General features: G+C 54.5%; 1 protein-coding gene across 1 annotated transcript; it reads left to right on the top strand.

Moving 5' to 3' along the window:
- Positions 1 to 291: 291 nt before the first annotated feature.
- On the top strand, positions 292 to 19,402 carry PKIG (cAMP-dependent protein kinase inhibitor gamma). The gene is made up of 4 exons (XM_054173689.1): positions 292 to 576; positions 5,754 to 5,821; positions 16,787 to 16,962; positions 18,481 to 19,402. Exons 3-4 carry the CDS (start codon positions 16,812 to 16,814, stop codon positions 18,558 to 18,560), a joined length of 231 nt encoding a protein of 76 aa, XP_054029664.1. The 5' UTR covers positions 292 to 576; positions 5,754 to 5,821; positions 16,787 to 16,811; the 3' UTR covers positions 18,561 to 19,402.
- Positions 19,403 to 20,271: the final 869 nt, after the last annotated feature.

Below are 20,271 nucleotides of genomic sequence, written 5' to 3'. Positions count from 1 at the left end.
GGACTACATCTGGTAAAACAGCTCAGGCTGCATGTGGTGTGATGGTGCCTTTGGCCAGGCACGCTGGCAAGGATGGATGGCGGCATGCAGCTGGGACGTGCACGCCAGAGGAGCCTGAGGGAGTGATGGGCAGGAGGAAGCATCCTGCAGCAAAACCACAGCACCCAGCATCGCAGGGGAGATGTTCGGGCACAAGCAGCTGCTGGGAGATGGGGTTACATAGCGAATCTAGACAAAGATCGCGGCGAGAAGGACACGGATCCCTCCTGCCGGCGGTGAAGCAGGAGCCGAGCAGTAGCTGCTTGACATCATCGGGATGAGCATTGGATTACAGCAGGCAGGGACTAACTCGGGAGGGAGGAGAACACGCCCCTCGGCCCCAGAAGTGCAACTTCATTTAGCAGCTCCCAGCACAAGGAAACTGCAAGTCTGAAACTGGCAGCGGCTCCGCGCCCGGCTTGGCTGCCGGCCACAGGGGGCAGAGACGCCGGGAGCGCAGAACCCAGCGCCGGCTGCCTCCGCCGCGGCGGCACCGCGCAGCTGGGGAGCCGAGAAGCAGCGGGAGCCGAGGTGGCTGTAAGTGGGGCTATACTGCGGGTGCGTGGGGCAAGCGATGGGCTGGGATGGTTCGTGGCCAGGAGACCTGCTGGGCGGCACGGCCGAGGGGCTGCTCTCCTGCCGCCCCCCGCACGGGAGCCAGAGCTGCAAAGGGCTGATCTGGTTCGACGCAGCTAACTTTACCTAGCCGACGGAACAGCCGGATTTTTGCTGCCGGCAAACCGTGGGCTGAAAACTGAGCTGCATCCCTGTTTTTCTGCTGTTGGGAGAAGCTGTTTGGAGGCTGATGGCAGGAAGGTGGCTGCCGTTTCACTTGGAAAATAACGCAGCTCAGTACTTGCTGTGCAGGGCCGGCAGGGAGAGCAGCCTCGGCGGTCAGAAATCACAAAGGACCGTGGAACAGTGACCCCCGTGGGGATTTCTGGCCTCGTTTCTGACACGCATCCATTTATTTTGAGCGACTCGCTGGAGGGAATCCCGTGCGGCACCAGGGTGGCTCTGTGCTGGCGTGGGAACAGATGCCAGCCTGCGGGACAGGCACCCTGCGTGCCATCTGTGCAAGGCTGTGGGATGAATCCATCCTTAGGGCAGTTGGGAGCTGCAGGGCTGCCCGAGGCTCCCCTTTGAACAGAGGGCTTCGGAGAGCGTGGTGGCAGAAGGGGGCTGAGAGGTTCACTGGCATCCAGCTATCCAAACAAATGTTTTAAAAGGCAGAGCCTTGGGATAAAAAAAGAACTGCTGTGTGGTGGTATTGTCAGGAGGCTCCACAAATCCCTGCGCCTCGGAGCTGTGTCTCTCTCTTCTCTCTCTGGATTCCCCTAAGCAGCTGGTAGTGAGCCGTGGTGTGAGCCGTCACGTGTGTGCAATGCCTTGGCCCCAAAGGGGAGTTTGGGAAACATTTCCCTTTGCTTGGAAGGGCTGGGTGGTTTTGCAGAAGAGCCAAGTGTAGCTGTGAACCCAGAAGCAATGCCCTGGGTGGCTGGGCTGCTGACTTGAACTAGGAGGAAGATATGCCAGGGTCAAATGAGCAAGAGGCAGCTGCAGTGGGGATGCTGTGGCAGTGCAAGGCTAAGAGGAGATGGTTTGACCAGGCGGCAGAGACCATCAGATGGTGTGAGCCCCTCAGGCTCTGGGCTGTTTGCTTGCGGTGAGGTGTGGGTAGCTGTGGGGAACACCTTGGCTTCTGAGGCTCTTAGGTAGAAAGGGTCCCCAGGCTACTGTGCGAGCACCCAGCTGAGAAGCTGTCACGTTTCTGCTCTTGTGAGAGATGGTGTTCAGGAAAGAAGGATGCACAAAGGGCTCCTCAGTGGCTGCAGACGTTCAGTTCAGTGGCTATTTACAGGCAGGGAGGCACCAGCAGTGCTTCATACACCTCCAACAGAGCAGAGCGTTGAGTCCTTCAGCCTGAGCTCCACAGGGACACACGAGCCTCCCATGCCATCATTTTCAGGGATGCTTCCCAGAAAGTGGAGACTCAGATGCCCCAAAGAGTTGGAAACCATTAAACACAGTGCACAGGGCCCCAAGTGCGGGCAGTTTGGCCGTGGAGAGATGAAACCTCAGTGTTCACAGCCATGCATTCCCAGCCACCTGGTATTTCTGCTCCTGGTGGCTGATTCTGAGGAGGTGCACAGGCACACAGGGAGGCAGGAGGCAGAGTTTTGCCTTTCTCCTTTGTCCTCTTCTTCCAAAGAAAAGTAAATCCACTGTTGATCCCCCAGAGGCACACAACCCTGCCCCCCAGTGCAACGATGGGAGACGTTTTCCAAGTTGCTAACATTTCCTGATCTCCCACATTTCAGAGCCAGTTCCCACAGCACACTGCTCTGCATTAACCCCTCCAGCCTGCCTGGCAAACAAACACCAGCTTTATTTCTGTGCTACGTGGGCTACACAAAGCAAGTGACTTTCCTGGGCTCAGCAGGGTCTGTGGCACAATCAGAGATGAATCTACAAGTCCATAAGGAACAACAGAAGCCTCAGTTCAGCTTTTTCTTTGTCTTTCTATGCCACCCTGTCCTGATCTCTCCCATTTTCACATTCAAAGCCCTGGTTTGACTGTTTCTCCACTCTCCTAAGGGTTTGCTTAGCATCACCCGAGCTGTGTGCATGGACTGATCCAGAAACATTTTCCAGCACAGTATCCAGGACACTTCCAGTGGTCTCTAGCCCATGACTAGAAAAAGCCAAGTCATAACAGGAGCTGCTCCCAAGGCTTGCCAGCACCAGGCAGTGAGAAGGGGAAGCTGAGCTGCTGTGTGGACTTTGTTCCCAGCTCCTCACAACAGCAGTCAGAGAGGCCGAGACAGCGCTCCAGGTCCCAGCAGGCACCTGCAGCACAAGCAGGAAAGGCAGCTGGACTATGAACCCCCTTTTTCAGGCCTGGCTCCCTTCAAGCCTGCAGGGATGTGTATTTTACACCACCCACTTCTGGTCTGCACAGCAGGTTCCCCAACACTCCTGTCCCAGCTCAGCCCTTGGTGCTCTTTTCATGGCTCCCACGCAGCAGGCACAGTGCTGGTCACAAGCTGCTGCCTCAGGAACCGCCTGGCGAGGACTGAAATGCCAACTTTTGTTGGTTCTTGCAGTGATGTAATAAGCCAAACATAACCCCACCAGAGCATCATCAGCTTGACTGGAATTACTGTTTCCACAAGGTGTAATTAATCTGTGGTGCTGCCTGCCACGGGACACCGCTGGAACAAAGCTCGGTAGCCGCTGGGGCTGGTGTTGGGTTGTTATCTCGGGGACAAAACAATCCTGGCCATGATTAAGAGGATATTGCATTTTAAGGGTTATAAACCCTCCTGGTTCAGGGTAATTAGGAGCTGATGGAAACATTCCACTACAATGACAAGTTTTCTTGCACCTCAGAGGCTGAGGATGCCAGCTGCTGCTGGGGCCAGGCCTCTGGATGAGTCGCAGGCTCCTGCTCCCACCCGCGATGCCTCCAGCTTGTTGTTTACCCATGAGTCAAGAGACACAAGAACAACCTTCTCTCTGCTGCCATCACCTTGCCTGAAACCAGAAAGGATTTCCTCTCTGGATCAAGAGCAGCACCATAACAGCTGTTGTGCAGAGCAATGCTGGATTCTGCCAAAGCCCATTCTGGGTTTGTTTGGCACAATCTCTTCCTTTGGAAGCAGTGCTGAGAGCACAAAGTTAGTTTCGTGTCTTCATTCCTTCAGGTAACAGCTGACAAGCACGGAGGGAATCTGAACCTCAGACATACATCACACTGATGCCTTTGCAATCCATTCCTCATGGGCTATGAATGGGCAGCATCTCCATGGGGCCCCAAAAGTCATCTGTGGTACCTTGATGGCTTATAGGACTAGGTTAGGAAATATAAAGTGTTCTTTAACAAGATTCTGTAGCCCATCCTTAGTCACAGTGCATGGACTAATCCACCTCACCATCCTGCAAATCCCAAACTCCCCAGGTGGGATACTGCCTTGCCTTTGCACAAGGGGCTCTGCTCATTGCCCTGGGAGTAGCAGCACTGGATGAGCCAGAAGAGGATGGAGCCAAGCTTCAGACCTGCAGACTCCAGATCCCCAAGCATGGGCAGAAGCATCCAGCCCGAGCCAGGGCTGCAGGCTTGGCAAGCCAATATCAGTTATTAAAGAGTTTGTCTCCAATATCAGTTTTCTCAAGAGAGAGAAAACAGACTTCCTTCTCTCATCAGGAACAGGGCTGCTCAGTGATAACTTCTACTTTGGGGCATCAATGCTCCAATTAGCTCTAAGCCTCTCTTGGCAGAGGGCCGTGGATTTTGAGACGTTTTGCAACACATGTGAGGTGCTGGAGGTTTAACCATTGGTGCTGCAGCACACACAAGCTGAAGAGAGGCAGGAAGGCCAAGGAAGAAAATAAAGCCTCGTGGATTTCCAAAGCTGGCTTTCTTCCTTCCTGCTTTTGTTTGCCTCCTTGGTGCCCCTAAAGGGTGATGCATATTCCCAGGGCTGTGGGAATGCCGTTTCTTTTCCGGTCCAGTGCTTCCAGTAAGCACTCCACTGTAAACAGGGTAAACACCAACGACTGGGTATTGTTAAATGCCCCTCTCTTTGTGTGGCTTCTGTCATGATCAGAATCGGTATTTTCCACTTCTGCAAGCCTGTCACCTGCAGATCTGGACGTGCTTCACAAATATCTGAAGCATTCAGCGAGGGGTGCTTGTATTAATAGCTCCACTTAACAGATGGGGAACTGCCCACAGGAGCGGCAAGTGCCCTGTCCTTGAAGCGGGGCCAGAGCTCCAACAACTCGGGAGCTTTAAAAGTGGGTCAAACAAATAAAAGAGAAAGGCTGTAGAGCCTGTCCCAGCTTGAAAAATTACGGGGAGTAGTTCCAGGCAGGGTACTGCTCAGCCCAGATGGGTCAGAGAGGGATGAATGGATGAGCTGCTGCTGCTGACACGGTTAAATGGTTCGTGCCTTGCTTTCTGTCCTGCTAATATTTGTGCCTGGGACAAAGTGAAAAAACAGTCCATGGTGTTCCAAAAAGTCTGAAAGCTGAAACAGCTGCTAAAATAAGCAAGTGTCTTGTTGGCTGGGCTCTGCAGGTCAGAAGATTGCAATGCACCCACAGATGCTAAGGCCACAAAGGAAATGTCTTTGAGTGGGCTCAGGGACAGGAGGAGGCACAGCTGTGTGCACACAGCAGAGAAACCCGAGGAGCAGGAGACTGAAAGTACAGTTTCTAACATCCCCTTTTGCCTCAGGGAGGCTGACATGGGGCTTTCACTTCTTTAAAGGGCAGTGAAGCTGCAAACCAATATTCATTTATAATCCTGAGGTAGCCACTGGTCTCCCTGTGGTGCAGGTCAGGAGACACAAGTTGCTTTAGTTCTCCCCAGCACACCCACCTGATGTTAACAAAAGGAGAAGCAAAACCAACACAAACTTCTCTGTGAAGGCAGGGCCATGCCTGGACATCCCCTGCTCTCAGGCACAGCAGGCCCAGTCTCTGTAACCCCCCTGAGAAGGTGCCAGATGAACACCACCATCCCACAGCCCTTCACTTGATATTTCCATGATCACCAAACTAGGTGCTGGCAAAACCTGCTGGGCAAAGCCCTGCCAGACCCCACATCCCTTTGCTGCCCTGAGCATAGCCAGTGGGAGAAGCTGAGCTCTATACTTCCCACCAGGAGCACAGATAATGTTTTCTTATGTTTTCTTTTCCTTCCCCAGAAGCCACTGTCCTGCTGCATGTGAACCTTGTTTGAAGTCATGCCCAGAAGGAAAGTCAACTAAAGCAGGTAGGGATTCACAGCATGGACTGATACAACTTTTGTTGACAGGGAGAGATCACCCAAACAGGAATCACAGAGTAGTAGGGGATGGAAGGGACCTCTGGAGATGGAGTCCGACCCCGCTGCGAACGCAGGTTTGCCTGTATGAGGTTGCACAGGAACACATCCAGGCAGGTTTTGAAAGCCTGCAGAGAAGGAGACTGGGTCTTTCCATTCCACTTTTGTAAAGTCATTGGACTTGTGCCTGGATTCTGAATTGCTAGATGCTAGAAAACTGCTGAGAGGGACAACACATCAACAGGCCTGCTGTATTTTCCCTACCTCAGCCATGTTCCAGCACTGGCCCTGAGGGCAGCTCCCAGCCCAAGCCATACTGCACAGGGACAGGGATGTTGTGTGCAGACCCTGCACACAGCCTGCCCAATGAGACCATTGTTTGCTGTGCATGACCACCCAGGGGAGTTGGACTCTGCAGGTGGAGTGAGCCCAGCCAGAGCCAGGGAATGCCCAGAACCTAACCTTTTGTGGGGCTCATGGAAGCAGCAGATCCACCAGCTCAGCCAGTCCTTTCCCTGGTTTCACTTCTATGGCTCCTGTGCTTGGAGTCTCTCCTCACTCTTCAGATCAGTTTGCTGATTTCTTGTGTTCCTGCACTGAGCTTTCCCTTGCACAGAGCTGCTATGGTGGCCTCATTTGCAGATCTGGCAACAGCAGCTCTTGGGACTCTGCAGCCGTTCCTCCTGAAGGTCTCTCAGAACAGTTCATCTCTTGCACCCAGCACCTTTCCCATCTACACCACAAACACCCCATGTCCTTCCACACCTAGGCTGCATTCCAGTGGACCACAAAAAGAGTTGGCAATTAATTTCATTAACAGCTTTCCATTTCCTGAGGCTCTGACCTGCAGTGATCTCTGAGCATCCCCAGTGTAACGTCACAGGCATGCCTCGAGCACCGCTTCGCCCTCATGTCTGGGTGTCACATCCCTGGTGACACAGGCAGACAAAGCCACCCTGCCTGCAGAAAGGCTCAGAAGCTGCTGTCACCTGACATAGATGTACAAAACTTCATCCATCCATCACAAAACACTCCAGAGAAAAGGGTATGTAGGCCAGGAGGGCTGTCCTGCCCAGGTAAGGCACCAGTAAGGTAGCACAGCCACAGGGGCTGCTGATTCTGGTGGGTAACAGAAGCTGTGAAGCCACCTGGAAGGGCTTAGCTTGGCCACCTCTCACTGCCAGCCTGTTTTGAACTCCTACAGTTTCCTTTTCTATTGTATGGGAAGCACCAATAGCACCACCCCAGCCACCTAATCCTTCTCATGGCTCCCAAAACCATATCTTTCCCCTGTCCCCATCTTCCCAGGCAAGGTTTGCCCCTGCCCTGGGCTGGGAGTGGTTTTGTTGGCTTTCTCCTGTGCAGTGGGGTGGAAGGACAGGGCAGCCAGCTCCAGGGAGCAGAGCTAAGCCTGGTTTTGCTAATCAGCCTCATTCCATGCTGACACCCTGAAGAGCTGCCCTGGTTATTTTTAGGCAGCACTGGGAGCTGCCAGAGCTCTTGCACCTCAGGAGGTTTCATAGCTTCTCGTTCAGCCCCTTACAGCACACCGAGTCAGGAGGACTCTGGATGCTGGGTGTGAGCTCCTGTGCAAGCCCTAATGAGGCAGAGCCAAAGCAGGCAGCTCTCAGCTTCATGCACCTTGTGCTCGTCAGAACCTCCTCAACTAGCCACAGTTCAAACTGCAGGGACAGCCTGCACAACACCTCTTCGAAGCTAAGCTCTCCTTCCCAGCCATGCCAGCCCCACTCTCACACAGCAGCAGAGCTCAGCTCCTCAGAGCACAAAGCAAAGCCAGTCAAAAACAGGGTTTTTTTAATGAAAACCCATCCTTGCTTACCTCTGTCCTTGTAGAAAGACCTTCCTCCACCCCTAAACAGAGAGATCCCATCAGAACCTACTGTGACTTCCCTTTCCTTTTATAAGTGACAAGAGCAGCTGTGCCAGAAAATAGCCTCAGCTGCATCTCCTCTGCACTTATTTGGCTCCTCCTTGCCTAGTGAAGCCTACAAGGTGTTGGAGAGGCTGTGCTTGGGGTGGGCATCCCTGGGCCAGGAATTCAAGTGGGGTTTGAGTAGGTGAAGTTCACTGAGAGGCTGGTGCCTTGGTGTGGTCAGAAGAGCTGTAGGACCACTGGGGAGTTTCCAGCCTTTGAGGTGAAATTCAGCAGGGGCTTGTCTGCCTGAGTGATTTGAGGGAAGTGCAGGACTCCAGATGTGAAGGGGATTCCCATGGCAGAGGAATCCAGCCCATGGCAAAGGTGTGATGAAGAAGACACTCTGACAGGCAGGGTCAATGCATGAGTCTCCCTGTAACGTGCCTGCAACAGCAGCTGTGGGGCTTCTGCAGCTGAAGGTTTAAAGTGCCTGGTCTGTGGTTCACCTGCTTTGCATGTTCAGGTAGCAGCAGATCTTCCCCACCAGCCAGTCACTGCTGTTGTTCCTGTGCAAATAAGCTGCCAAATACAAGCAGCTAAAGAGGAAGTTGGGAGAAAATAAAATTAATGGGGAAGAGAGGCTTGGCCTCACGTTCCTTAGAGCTCTGGAAGGGTCTCTGCAAGGAACAGGGAGAGCTGTGGGTGCTGTCTCACAAGGTGATGGGTGCTCATGGTTGTGCTGGGTGAACGTGAGGGCTTCGGCTCACTGCGCTCTGCTGTGCAGCAGTCAGAGAGCTGTGGCCACCCACTGCCAGCTTGGCTTGAAGGAGTGAAAAATGGGGAGGAGATAGGTGCCGACCTCCCATGTCTCAAGGGCTGGCAGGGCCAGGCATGCCTCCTCCAGGTCTGCCACCCCGTCCCTCAGAGGGCTGTGTGTCTGTCAGAGGTGCAAGGGGGGAACCAGAGCGTCCTGATTTATTAGCACCTCAAAGCTGTGGGATGTGAAAAACAAGCTCGACCCGGGAACAAAACAAACATACAGCTGCTGTCACGGCAACTGTCTCCGGATGCACAAGAGACCAATTATCGCCATTAATCAACTTAGTGAGAAGCTGCAGAAGAGGCTCAGGCTGCAGCCGGGGCTCAGTGCTGGGAGAGGGAGGAGCAGAGAGCTCCATCAATCCCAGCTGCCGAGGCTAGCCGCGGTGCCTCCCGCGGCAGAGGGCTTTCTGAGCAGCCCTTCAGCACCCGTGCCCCATGGGGACTGGCAGAGGGGTGCTGCCTGCTCCGGGCATGGGGATGCAGATTGGCAATGCTGTGTGGTCAGAGCTGGGCACCTGGCTGCTCTCCTGACAGGCGGAGGCATGGACAGACAGATGACTCCCTCCTGCCACCACCCATGTGTCATGATGCTAAGAAGATGCTGATGGGGCCCCACAATCCCACCTGCCTGCCTCCTCCTCTCTGAGCCTTCCCCTCTCCCCTGAGAGCCATAGCAGTGCACATAAGAACTCTCCCTACCCTGATGCCAGGGTTGGCTGGGATTTTGGAATCTGGCTGGAGCATCTCTTCCCTCACCTGGGAGCCAGGCAGTGGCTGGGAGGATGTAGGGCAGCAGGAACATACCTGAGACAGCAGAGATACTGCAGTGGGAGTTTCTGGGGATGTGCTGAAAGTCAGCAGAGAAAGGAGGGAGTTTGGAGAGCTCAGTAGAACTAAATGCAAGGTTTAAGATGTTGTAGAGGAATCAGCCTAAGCCTAATCTTAAACCTGGGGCTAAGCAATTAGTTACCAGTTCTACAGGCATTAACTGATCTTTAGATTGTAAAGCCAGGCTAGAGCAAAGGAAGGGATCTGTTTATGGACACCAAGTCTCGGTCCTCCTCTTGTGTCTGCTCTCCTCCTGTATAAATTACAACTTTCCACTCAATCCTAAAGAGGCCTAGGAGCTCTGTTCCTGCCAAAGTGCCTGGAAAAGCTGTATCTGTGCTGTGTTTAGTGTCAAAGCCAGAGGGTGCAGAGTTGTTACAAGGAACCACACAGCAAAAGCCTTCCAAAAATACCTATGGGCCATGCCCAGCCTTGACATGTCTTCACCACTGAAGGATGGTGAGGATTTTCTGCACTCTGTTTGCTTATAAAGAAGCTGCTCAGCACATGAGATGGCCATGTGTGCCCCAGCAGGAGCTCAGGCTGCTCCCTGTTTGGCAGAACACAGAGCCAGCAGGGGAGCTCTGTGCCTGGCACAGACCCTGTCACCATCCTTACCAACGCCTGTTGCATATCTAGCTGCTACCAGACTGGGCTCCCAGCGGGATGGGATGGCATCATGTTGCACCAGGGGACGTTTAGATTAGATCTTGGTTGCAAGAGGCACTGGGCACTGGCACAGGCAGCCCAGAGGAGTGGTGAAGTCGCCATCCCTGGAGGGGATTAAATGCCATTTGGATGAGGTGCTCAGGGACAAGGTCTGACAGCTGTGTGCAGGGAGAGGTAGGGTTATGGCTGCATCTGAAGGGCTTTTCCCACCAGATGCATATCTCACTCTAAGACTGCATTTTCAGCTCAGCTTCTGGCTGTGGACCTGAGCTCTAGGGCACAGGGGAGCCATAGCAAGGCCTTTGAGGCGTGAGCACAGGCCTAAAAATACTCTGACCCCCAGAGCACCGGCACCCAGCCCTCCTGCTTTGATGTGCAACCCCTTGTGCGTGTTCCCAGAACAGAGCCAGTGGAAACTTTGCTGAAATTCCAGCTGGAAGTTGTCAGACAGTTGGTGGAAACCCCCTGACCTCAGATGCTGGCTTCAGCCCTATGGGACTATTTTTCCTCCTGTCTGGATGCAACTCAGGCAGCAGGAAGCCTCACAGCAGACCCTCAGGGAGAAGAGAAATCCTGGGGCTCCCTGCCCTGTGCTCTGCCAGGCCCCCTCGGCTCTGAACCACCTCACACTGTCCATATTCCAGAGGCCCAGCAGAGCCCTGGGCTGTGCACTGCTGTTGTTATGGATCCCAGCAGGAAGGGCTAACAATACTCCCCGGAGCCTGGAATGGAAGGGCAAGGACCACTGCAGAAGAGAGAGCTCAGGGTGATCCTGCTGGTTCATGCCATGGTCGCTGTGAGTTGGTGATGGGGTGGAGAGAGGTGGGATGCAATGGATGAGCAGCAAAAGGGATCATATCCTTGCTCCCTGGTTGGAAGAACTTTGGAATTTCACCCCCAAAATACATCAAGGTTCAGCTTGGCTCCATGGCTTTATGACTCTGGAGGTCATAGAATCATAGAATCAACCAGGTTGGAAAAGACCTCAGAGATCATCAAGCCCAACCTATTATCTAATACCTAACACCTCCTGACAACTAAACCATGGCCAATCCTTTTTTGGACACGGCCAGTGCCATGCCCAGTCCTTTCTTGAACACCTTCAGGGATGGTCTGGGGGCCAAGAGAGACTGCTAGATCCTGTGAGGTGGCACCAGGCAGGCAGGAGAGCCAGCTCCTGGCCGGGCTGTGGCAGGAGGGAGCCATCTTCAACGGGCACCTGCAGCTGTTGGTCCCAACTGCCACTGGCAGCTGAGCGCCAAGGCCACGCAGCAGCACCCTGGGACGCGAGTTTGCTGCAGCTCCCACCCCCAGAGACCTTAGGGTCCCAGTCCCTGCCCTTGGGGCTGCCTTCCAGGGCTGCAGAGAAGGCCAAGGTGCAGGACTCCCCTCCTTGGGTGTCCCAGGGGACAGCAGGGTGGGCAGGGCAGCTGTCCCAGCTCAATTCTCAGGAGCAAGGAGGCCTCCACAGGAAAGCAGGACGAGAGCAGGCATGATGCAGGCTCTGACCAGCAGGGAAATCCTCTCCTGTGGTTAACCTCTCAACCTCCTCAGCCTTGGGTGCTGTGCTGGCTGTCCTGAGGGACAGAGATGGCTGAGCAGGGGGCTCGGCCTCGCTGTGCCCAGCAGTGTCGCAGACGCGCAGAGCTCAACAGGACCTCCTGTGACCTAGAAGCACTTGGTGCTTGCTCCAAAAGCAGGTTAGATGGAAAGGAAAATACTGAGGAAGGCAAGAGGTAAGAAAAGCAGAGCAGAAAGGAGAAGCAAAGGAGGGGAGGGAAGCTGCTGATAGCCAGCAGCACTGCTGGGACCAAATCTGGCCCTTCCTAGGCATGGTGTGGGACAGATGCAGTATGGTGTGAAGGGGCTGCTTGAAACTGGAGTCTGGGGCTGGGTGTGACTGCAGCATCCATCCCATCCCATCCCATCCCATCCCATCCCATCCCATCCCATCCCATCCCATCCCATTCCATCCCATCCCATCCCATCCCATCCCATCCCATCCCTTGCCTTGGAGTCAGAGCCCAGCCACTGGCTCTGATCACAGGGGCTGTGTTTGCTCTGCAGGTGCCCAGCCCTGCTGTTTGGTTTAATCTGCCCACAGCATTTCCAGGCCACTTGCCTCTACTCTCACATTGTTTGCAGTAACTGTTTGCTCCTAGTCCCTGGGATCTGTGCTGTGGAGAAGCAGGCAAGGGGAAAATAGGAATTAAATGCTGGCTTGTCAGCTGGACTGACCTGGGAGAAAAGAAACCATAGAACCATTAAGGTTGGTAAAGCTCTCTAAGATCATGGAGTCCAACCACCAAACCAACACCACCATGCCCATTAAACCATGTCCCCAGGTGCCATGTGTACACATCTTTGGACCACTGCCAGGGATGGTGACTGCTGCCACTTCCCTGGGCAGCCTGTTGCCACAGATTCTTCTACCAAAAGGCAGGAGAAACATTTAAGCCTTTAATTTCTTAGCAATCAGCTTCTGAATGGGTACAATTCAGCCCCAGTGTAAATGGCTTAACTGCAATCCCCCAGAGCAGAGCCAGCTGCTCCCTCAGCTGCTGGGGGACTTCCCAGGAACATGCTGGCAAGCCCAGCTGCAGGCTCAGCTCCGGAAGCCAAGTCCAAGCCAGCAAAGTTTTGAGTCCTCGTGAGGCACCACAGAAAAAAATCAGCCTAGGCCACATGGCAGGTTTGGCAGAGCCAGGTTATTCTGGGGGGCAAGGCACAGAGGTGGCTCTGGGGAAGTATCTGGTGTCTGTGGCAGCTTGTGAGGGGCTTCTTCACTCGGGGCCAGCTGCTCTGGGACAGGCAGCACCACATCCCCACGGGAGAGGGGGGCACAGCCTCTCTCCAGGCAGCACAGGAAAGGTTTTGAGGCACGGGCAGCAAGTCTTGGCCCCCTGCTTATGGTCTTTTTCACTGTGCCATGGTTTAGTTGATTAGATGGTGTTGGGTGAGAGGTTGGGCTGGGTGATCTCCAAGGTCTTTTCCAACCTGGTTAATTCTGTATTCTGTATATCCCAGTGGGCTGTGCTGAGGACGCAGGGATCATTTCTGTAACCATCAGCAGAGGGAAGGGCAGCAGGAAGGGAAGCGCCCCTCTGGGGACAGCTGAATCATGACAACCCCCCGCAGTGCATCTGTGTGCTGTGGGCTCATCCCTGCAGCGCTGGCAGCAGCTGGCACCTCCTCCCCTTCTGCCAGCCCACGGCAGCGTGAGCACCGCCCGGCTGCCACCCCTAAGGGACTGGCCGTGGTGACAGTTTCACGTTGAACTACGTGGGCAAGAGGGAGGGAGATTCCTTTCTTGTCCCTGACAGATGTTAAACGATGTTTCCACTGACTAGAAACCCGCTGAGCTGTTTTGCCTCTGCCTGGAAATGTGGAAACCCTCTTGAAAAATCATCAGATTTTTCCTGTCAAAACCGGAGGGTACTGCTCCAAGCACCTCCTTGGTCCTTCCCGGAGGCAGAAGTCTCTGCCAGCAGGGAGGGATCTGCTCACAAGGCTTGAGGGAGCCTTTTGAGAGCCGCCCGGCTTGAAAGTCCCGGAGGAACGGCGCAAAATAGAGCCGCCCCGCTCCGGCTCTTTGCCTGGGGAGCGGGAGGCAGGGATGCTGCAGCCCTGGCACAGAGATAAATCACAGACGCCACCTCCCGGCCTCCCAGCCGGCAGCCAGCACTGATCCTGCACGCCGGCATCCCCCTTTTCCTCTGCCCTCCTTCCAATCCACATCTCAGCCTTTTCCCACGGGATGGGGCGTTCAGTCCCTTAGCACGGCACTGCCGCAGCTGAGCACATCTGCCCTGGGCAGCTACACCAAGGGACCCCAGGAAAACTGGGGATGTTCAGCTGGGAGAAGAGAAGGCTCTGGGAGACTTTACAGTGGCCTTTCAGTACTCCAAGAGACTGATCAGAAAGCTGGGGACAGACTTTTTAGCAGGGCCTATTTGTGACAGGACAAGGGGTGATGGTTTGAAACGAAATGAGGGAGACTGAAGAGAATAGAGACATTTTTCATGCTGAGGGTGGTGAAACTCTGGCCCAGGTTGCCCAGAGAGTTCCAGGTTGGGAGTGCCAGGTCAGGTTATCTGGGGCTCTGAGCAACCTGCTCTAGTTGCAGGTGTCCCTACTGACTGCAGGAGCAGTTAGACTAGATGACTTTTAAAGGCCCCTTCCCACCTACACTGTGTTCATTTTAACATGATTGTGTGAAAATGCTGCATCCCAGGGGCTGTCCTGTTCCTGCTCCTCACTTTAAGGAGCCCACCCTGCAAACCAAGTGGGCTAGCCCGTGGTGCAGGGCAAGATCCCTGAGCACATCAGCTCTGGACTGGCCTCACTGATGTGGGGATGAACCCAGGCTTGTGTGAACTGCTTTTGGGGAAGTGTCCCAAGTGCTTGTGACGTCCCTCTGGCAGCTATAGGAGGTCAGCAGCCTCTGGGCTCTGCTGAGCTGCCAGCAGGACTCATCTGGGAATGCTGAATGCTTGTCCTGTCCTGGGGAAAAGGCACTTCCCTCACTGAGCTCAGCCAGGCTGCTGCACCCAGAGTGGGCACCTCCTCTGGGAAGGGCACACCTGCACAGGAAGGAGGGAAGAGAGGAACAACAACAGCTGGGATCTCTTCCTGGGGCAAGGGATGCAGCTCTTCCCAAGGCTCATTTAACAGGGCCCAGATGGATGCCAAGCCCTGGAGCAGGCAGCTGTTTGCACAGATTTGCCTGGAGAAGAGGAGGCTCAGGGGAGACCTTCTTGCTCTCTCCAGCTCCCTGAAGGGAGGTTGTAGCCAGGTGGGGGTTGGTCTCTTCTCCCAGGCAACCAGCAGCAGAACAAGAGGACACAGTCTCAAGCTGTACCAGGGGAGGTTTAGGCTGGATGTTGGGAAGAAATTCTTCATAGAGAGAGTGATTGCCCATTGGAATGTGCTGCCCAGGGAGGTGGTGGAGTCACCATCCCTGGAGGTGTTTAGGAGGAGACTGGATGGGGTGCTTGGTGCCATGGTTTAGTTGATTAGATGGTGTTGGGTGATAGGTTGGACTTGATGATCTTGAAGGCCTCTTCCAACCTGGTCTGGTCTATTCTATTCTCTTCTATTCTATCCTATCCTATCCTACCCTACCCTATCCTATCCTATCCTATCCTATCCTATCCTACCCTATCCTAATTTTCTGGATTTGGAGGCAGGTTCTCCTGGGAGGTCCCACCAGTGACCTGGTGCCAGTGTTCCAGCACCAGCACCAAAAAAGGAGTCCCTGGGGGTCCGAAGTGCTGTGGGTTTGTGCAGGTTTGAGGTTACTGCACCCCACTCAGTCTTGGGAAGGAGACCCTGACCTCTTTTACCCTGGTTATTGCACCTTCACCAGCATCTTCTTTCTACTGCCCTAACAGCAAGGCTTACAGAGTGAGGAGAGCAATTCCTGCCCAGGCTGGTGGTCTGCCAGCAGAGTTCCCTGGAAGGAAGCTCAGTGTTAAGCAGGATTTGTGCAGGAGGCTAAGCAGATTTCTCAGTGGGTCATTAGCCCCAAGACACAACAGGACAAGAAGTGGAATTTTTTGTTCCCTGCTTGTGAGTGTTTCTCTCAGGACCTTTTCCAAGCACCACCACCATCAACAAGGCTAAAGGCATTTGTACAGGGAGCAGGATCAGTGATAAGGCAGTGATTGATGGCAGACTTCCTCCCAGAAAAACAAACCAAGTGCCAAAGCCAGAGAGCAGCAGGGGGAGGAACCCAGAGCAGGAAGGTTGGCAGAGCAGAGGTGGCGACTAGCTCTGTGCTGAGATGCCCACGATGTTCCCTGAGCTGCTGAGGCCCCTGGGCTCTGCCTGCTGCACAAATACTGGCCAGGGAAACCCTTAGCCAGGAGGAAACCAAACCACTCAAGGATTCATGAGAGCTGCCTGGCAGCGGAGCTCATGGGTGACGAGTGGCCGCTCTGAGCCTTTCTTCGTGCTCTGGCTTGGCACAGACACAAGCCTGGAGTGCAGGGAGCCAAAGGTCTCACAGAAGGGCTGGTTTGCAGATGCTGAAGTGCTTATCTCAGAGCAGTCCAGCCCTGCACTTCTTCAGTTACATCCAACAGCCAGTGGGGGCCAGTACTGGCCAAGCCTCTATAAAACACTGCCTTGCTCCCCAGGCTTCCCGGCTGTAACCACTGGGACCCTGATCAGTTCCCACTGCACATCCAGGCTGGATCAGCACTCCACACCCCCCCACCCCCCTCCCAGTGCAGACAGCCAAATCTGTCCTCTATTCAAAGCTTCACTTGAGGAGAAAGGAGGCTGTAGAAAAAGCTTCTAAAGAAGGAGGGCAGGAACCCAAGAGGAGATGATGGCCAATGCCTCGTTTGCCTTTGTGTGCATTCAGAAGGCAGAACAAGGACCAGGGAGGCAGCTGGGATGGATCCTTCCTGCCCACCTGCCCTCATTCACCACGGCAGGTCACCTGGAATGGTGGGGTGGGCCAGCATGGTGGGTGACCTGGCCCGGTGGGTGAGGCAGCATGGTGGCCCCGGGCTGGTGGCCCCACGTGACAGGCTTGATACCTGAGATTTCGGTGGCTGCTGCCGGAGGAGCTGGAGCAGGGTTGCAGGGACTGTTTTCTGGTGCTGTAACTTAACCCCACAGAGTAACCCAACCTGGGTGGGTGTGTGTGTGTGTGTCACAAGTGGAGGCTCGCCGAGCACCCCTGGCCTCACAGCCCTTTCCCCCCGCAGCGCCTCGCAGGGGTGTGGAGATGAAATGGAGGTCGAGTCCAGCACCTACACAGACTTCATCTCCTGCGACCGGGCGGGCCGGAGGAACGCCGTGCACGACATCCAGCAGGAGGCCAGCGCCATCAGCATGCGCCAGCTGACCCAGGACCTGGGGGACCTCGCTGTGGGAGCAGCAGGTGAGCTGCTGCGGGCAGCAGGGACCCTGGCTCCCGGCACCTGGGACCCTGGCTCCTGGCACCCGGGACCCTGGCTCCCGGCTCACCGCACAGGCGCTTAGGAGGCACATCCTGCTCCTGGCTGCTGCCGGTGCCTTCGGCTCGCTGGGCACTCAGCTAGCAGGAGGCTGCCCAGGCCAAGAGGCTCTTGCAGTGAGTGGGAAAGTCCCAAGGTTGCTGGCACATGAGCTCTCCAGCCAAGGCCCTTTGCTTGGCTGCTCTGTAGAGCCACTGCTGCTTAAATGAGGCATGGACTGACCAAGAGCCTTGCCAGGGCAACTTACACAGCAGAGGTGCCTCAGGCTTTGTAAAAAACCCAGCTGCGGGGCAGGTGGTGGTTTGGGTGGTTTGGTTTTGGGTCTTAATCAGCCTCCAGATAGTTCCCCAGGTATTTGAAATAACAACTGAAATGATTTTGCACACCATCAGCCAGCTGCAGATCTTCTCCTGCAGCCCAACCACAGCAGCAGTATCACCCTGCTCCACATATGCTGGCTGACTAGAATGGTTAGAGCAGGTCCAGAGGAGACCACAAAGAGGCTGGAGCAACTCTGCTGTGAGGACAGGCTGAGACAGTTGGGGCTGTTCAGCCTGGAGAACAGAAGGCTCCAGAGCATCCTTCCAGTATTTGAAGGGGGCCACAGGAGAGCTGGAGAGGGACTTTCTACAAAGGCAGTGACAGGACAAGGGGTGATGTCTTCCATCTGGAAGAAGTTTGATTCAGATTACACATTAGGAAGAAATTCCTCCCTGTGAGACACTGGAACAGGTTGCCCAGAGAAGCTGTGGAGGCTCCAATCCTTGAAGTGCTCAAGGGCAGGTTGCATGGGGCCTTGAGCAGCCAAATCTAGTGGGAGGTATCCCCACCCATGGCAGGGGTGTTGGAACTGGTTGATCTTCAAGGTCCCTTCCAACCCAACCCATGCTGGGATTCTGTGACTATGTGAAGCATGAATCCTCTGCTCAGAGCACGAGCAAACCAGCCTCCCCCATCTGCCAGGCCACCAACCACACAGCACCACTGCAGGGAACACACTCAGCTTTTCCCTTGCTCTTTTGCTTCTCCAGCCTAACTATAAAACCACTTGAAAACATTTTACCCCAAGTGTACCTCTTTCAACGTGCTCGTACTAGCACAAGTCCATCCACCAGGCCACAATGAGCACAAATTAGAGCTCCTGTGACAAAGAGCAGCTTGAGGGAGCTGCCAGGCTGGAGCAAATGGCCACTGCAGGTTAGATAAGGGCAGTACAGCCTTGCCCCCAGGCTTCCCCCAGCAGCATCAGATATGCTGAGAAGTGTTTGTGCTCCAGGAGCAGAAGGAGCACCCTGATACTCTCAAGCCAAGGATCTGGCCACAGGGAGGGTCATGATAAGTCTTCAGGTGGCAATCAGAATAAAATCAGCTGCAGCCACTGCTGCTGTCTGTGCCCTCAGCAGGGTGTAACCAACCTTTCTTCCCAATCCTCTCTTCTGCAGAAAGCCAAAGAGATGCCACTTCTTCAGAGAAGGACCCTGGAGCAAGACCAAAGGGGCAGGAGAAGAGCCCTTCCCCATGAGGGTGCCCAGGGAGTGGGGTGGGCAGGAGGATTGCCTTGCTGTGAGCATCCAACAGGAATGTGCTCTTGAACCCGTGGACAAAAGCCAAGCTGGAACAGCAATCTGTCAAATGCCTCTGCTGCACCCTTTCCTGTTGAGAGAGCCACAGGATGCTGTGCAAGGACTGGCACCACCAAAAGACATCTGCTGCCATCCCTAAGGGTTCAGAGCAGCACTGCCATGGCTCTGGCATGAGCCATTCTCAAGATGCCTTAGCTGCAGCTTTCCCCTGGGGGAAGAAAGTTTCAGTAATAAAAGACACATCAGACTCTCCTGTCCAAGGTACCTTTCTCCTCTGCAACTTTAGACTATTATTTATTCTGTTCCCATAGGTTAGAAATTTAGATTCTTGGGTTCTTTTTCTAAGCCTCACCCTCATCTACATCTTAGACCTGACCTGGCCTCTGGACTGCCTGTACAGCCCCTTGTCAGGGTGGGCAGTGAGGAAGGGACCTGGCCAGTCCTGCTGCCTTCAAATCAAGCACCACTCACCTGTGCTGCTGCCACTTAGCATGAGGAAAGGACCAAAGCACAGCTCTGTGTGGAGGAGCTCCACCTGCAGCCCCAGCAGCACCAGCCCCAGGTGTCCTTGTCTTTGAGGTTTTTAGCATTTTAAAACCTTGATATGGGGAGGAGAGAAACATTTTGCTGGTTTGACTGTTGCAATTCAGGTTTAGCTCTACAAGCTGTTAGCTGAGATGATCTCACACCATTCTGTCTTTCAGGACACATGTTTTGTGTTAAAAGATGGTTTGATAGAACTATATAAGATGTTGGAATAAATAACCCAGCCTTCAAGTACTGAAGGGTTCTTTTTCCTGCCTGGATGCTTCTTCTTCCTCTCTTTTGCCTTGTAGCTGGGTTGAGCTGCAGGGGGCTTACAACAGCTTCCCCTAACAGGTAGACATGGAGCTGTGTTACAAGACTGCTGTCTGCTTTGGTCTCTCAAACCCTGCTCAGGAGGGAGCTGGTACAGTTGGCACAGAGAAAGCTGAAAGCTTGTCCCCACTTCCCTGGCTTTGCTGCCCAGCACAGCTTATCCCAGGGATGTTTCATCCACCCTGGGAGCCCTGCTTTTTCTGCCCCAAAAGTCAAGCACAAGTCTGGCTTGGGACTCAGTGGTGTGTCTCAGACACCAGCAGAAGAGGTGCCAGGGGGAAGCATTTTCCCTCTGCAGCACAGATCTGCGAGGCCATCACTGGAGTTTCACCCAGCCCAGGAGAGCTGGAGCTGTGGGAGGCAGCTACAGCCCGGCTTGGATCCACAGCTGGCATGGGGACAAGACAGAGGTGGCCTGAGAAATGATCTCCACTGGTAACCCAAGGGCAAGCATCACCCTGATAGCCTAGGGAAGAGCTGAGCATCCCAAGCTTGAGATTGAGCAGAGAAACAAGGCCATCAATAAGCAGAGAAGTGGCTGCCACACAGAGGCAGAATTGTCTGTGGGCCTCTGAGAAGCAATGGCTGTGGGGACAGCATGGAGGTGTCCATGGCTCCAGTCCCCACAGGAAAAGAGGATTTGGCAGGCAGGCAGTGGCTGCAGTTGCTCTTTGGCAGCTGCAGAGCAGCTCAGCTCCCAGAGCTGCCCCAGTTCCATTGCAGCTCTGTGCCCGGACAGCAGCCAAGAGCCTGCTCCCATTTCCTTGTGCTTGTGGGCAAAGCAGCAGGCAG

The sequence above is a fragment of the Dryobates pubescens genome, chromosome 26 (assembly GCF_014839835.1).
Source record: "Dryobates pubescens isolate bDryPub1 chromosome 26, bDryPub1.pri, whole genome shotgun sequence".
In the NCBI taxonomy this organism is placed as follows: domain Eukaryota; kingdom Metazoa; phylum Chordata; class Aves; order Piciformes; family Picidae; genus Dryobates; species Dryobates pubescens.
This window is presented reverse-complemented; position numbering and strand designations above follow the sequence as displayed.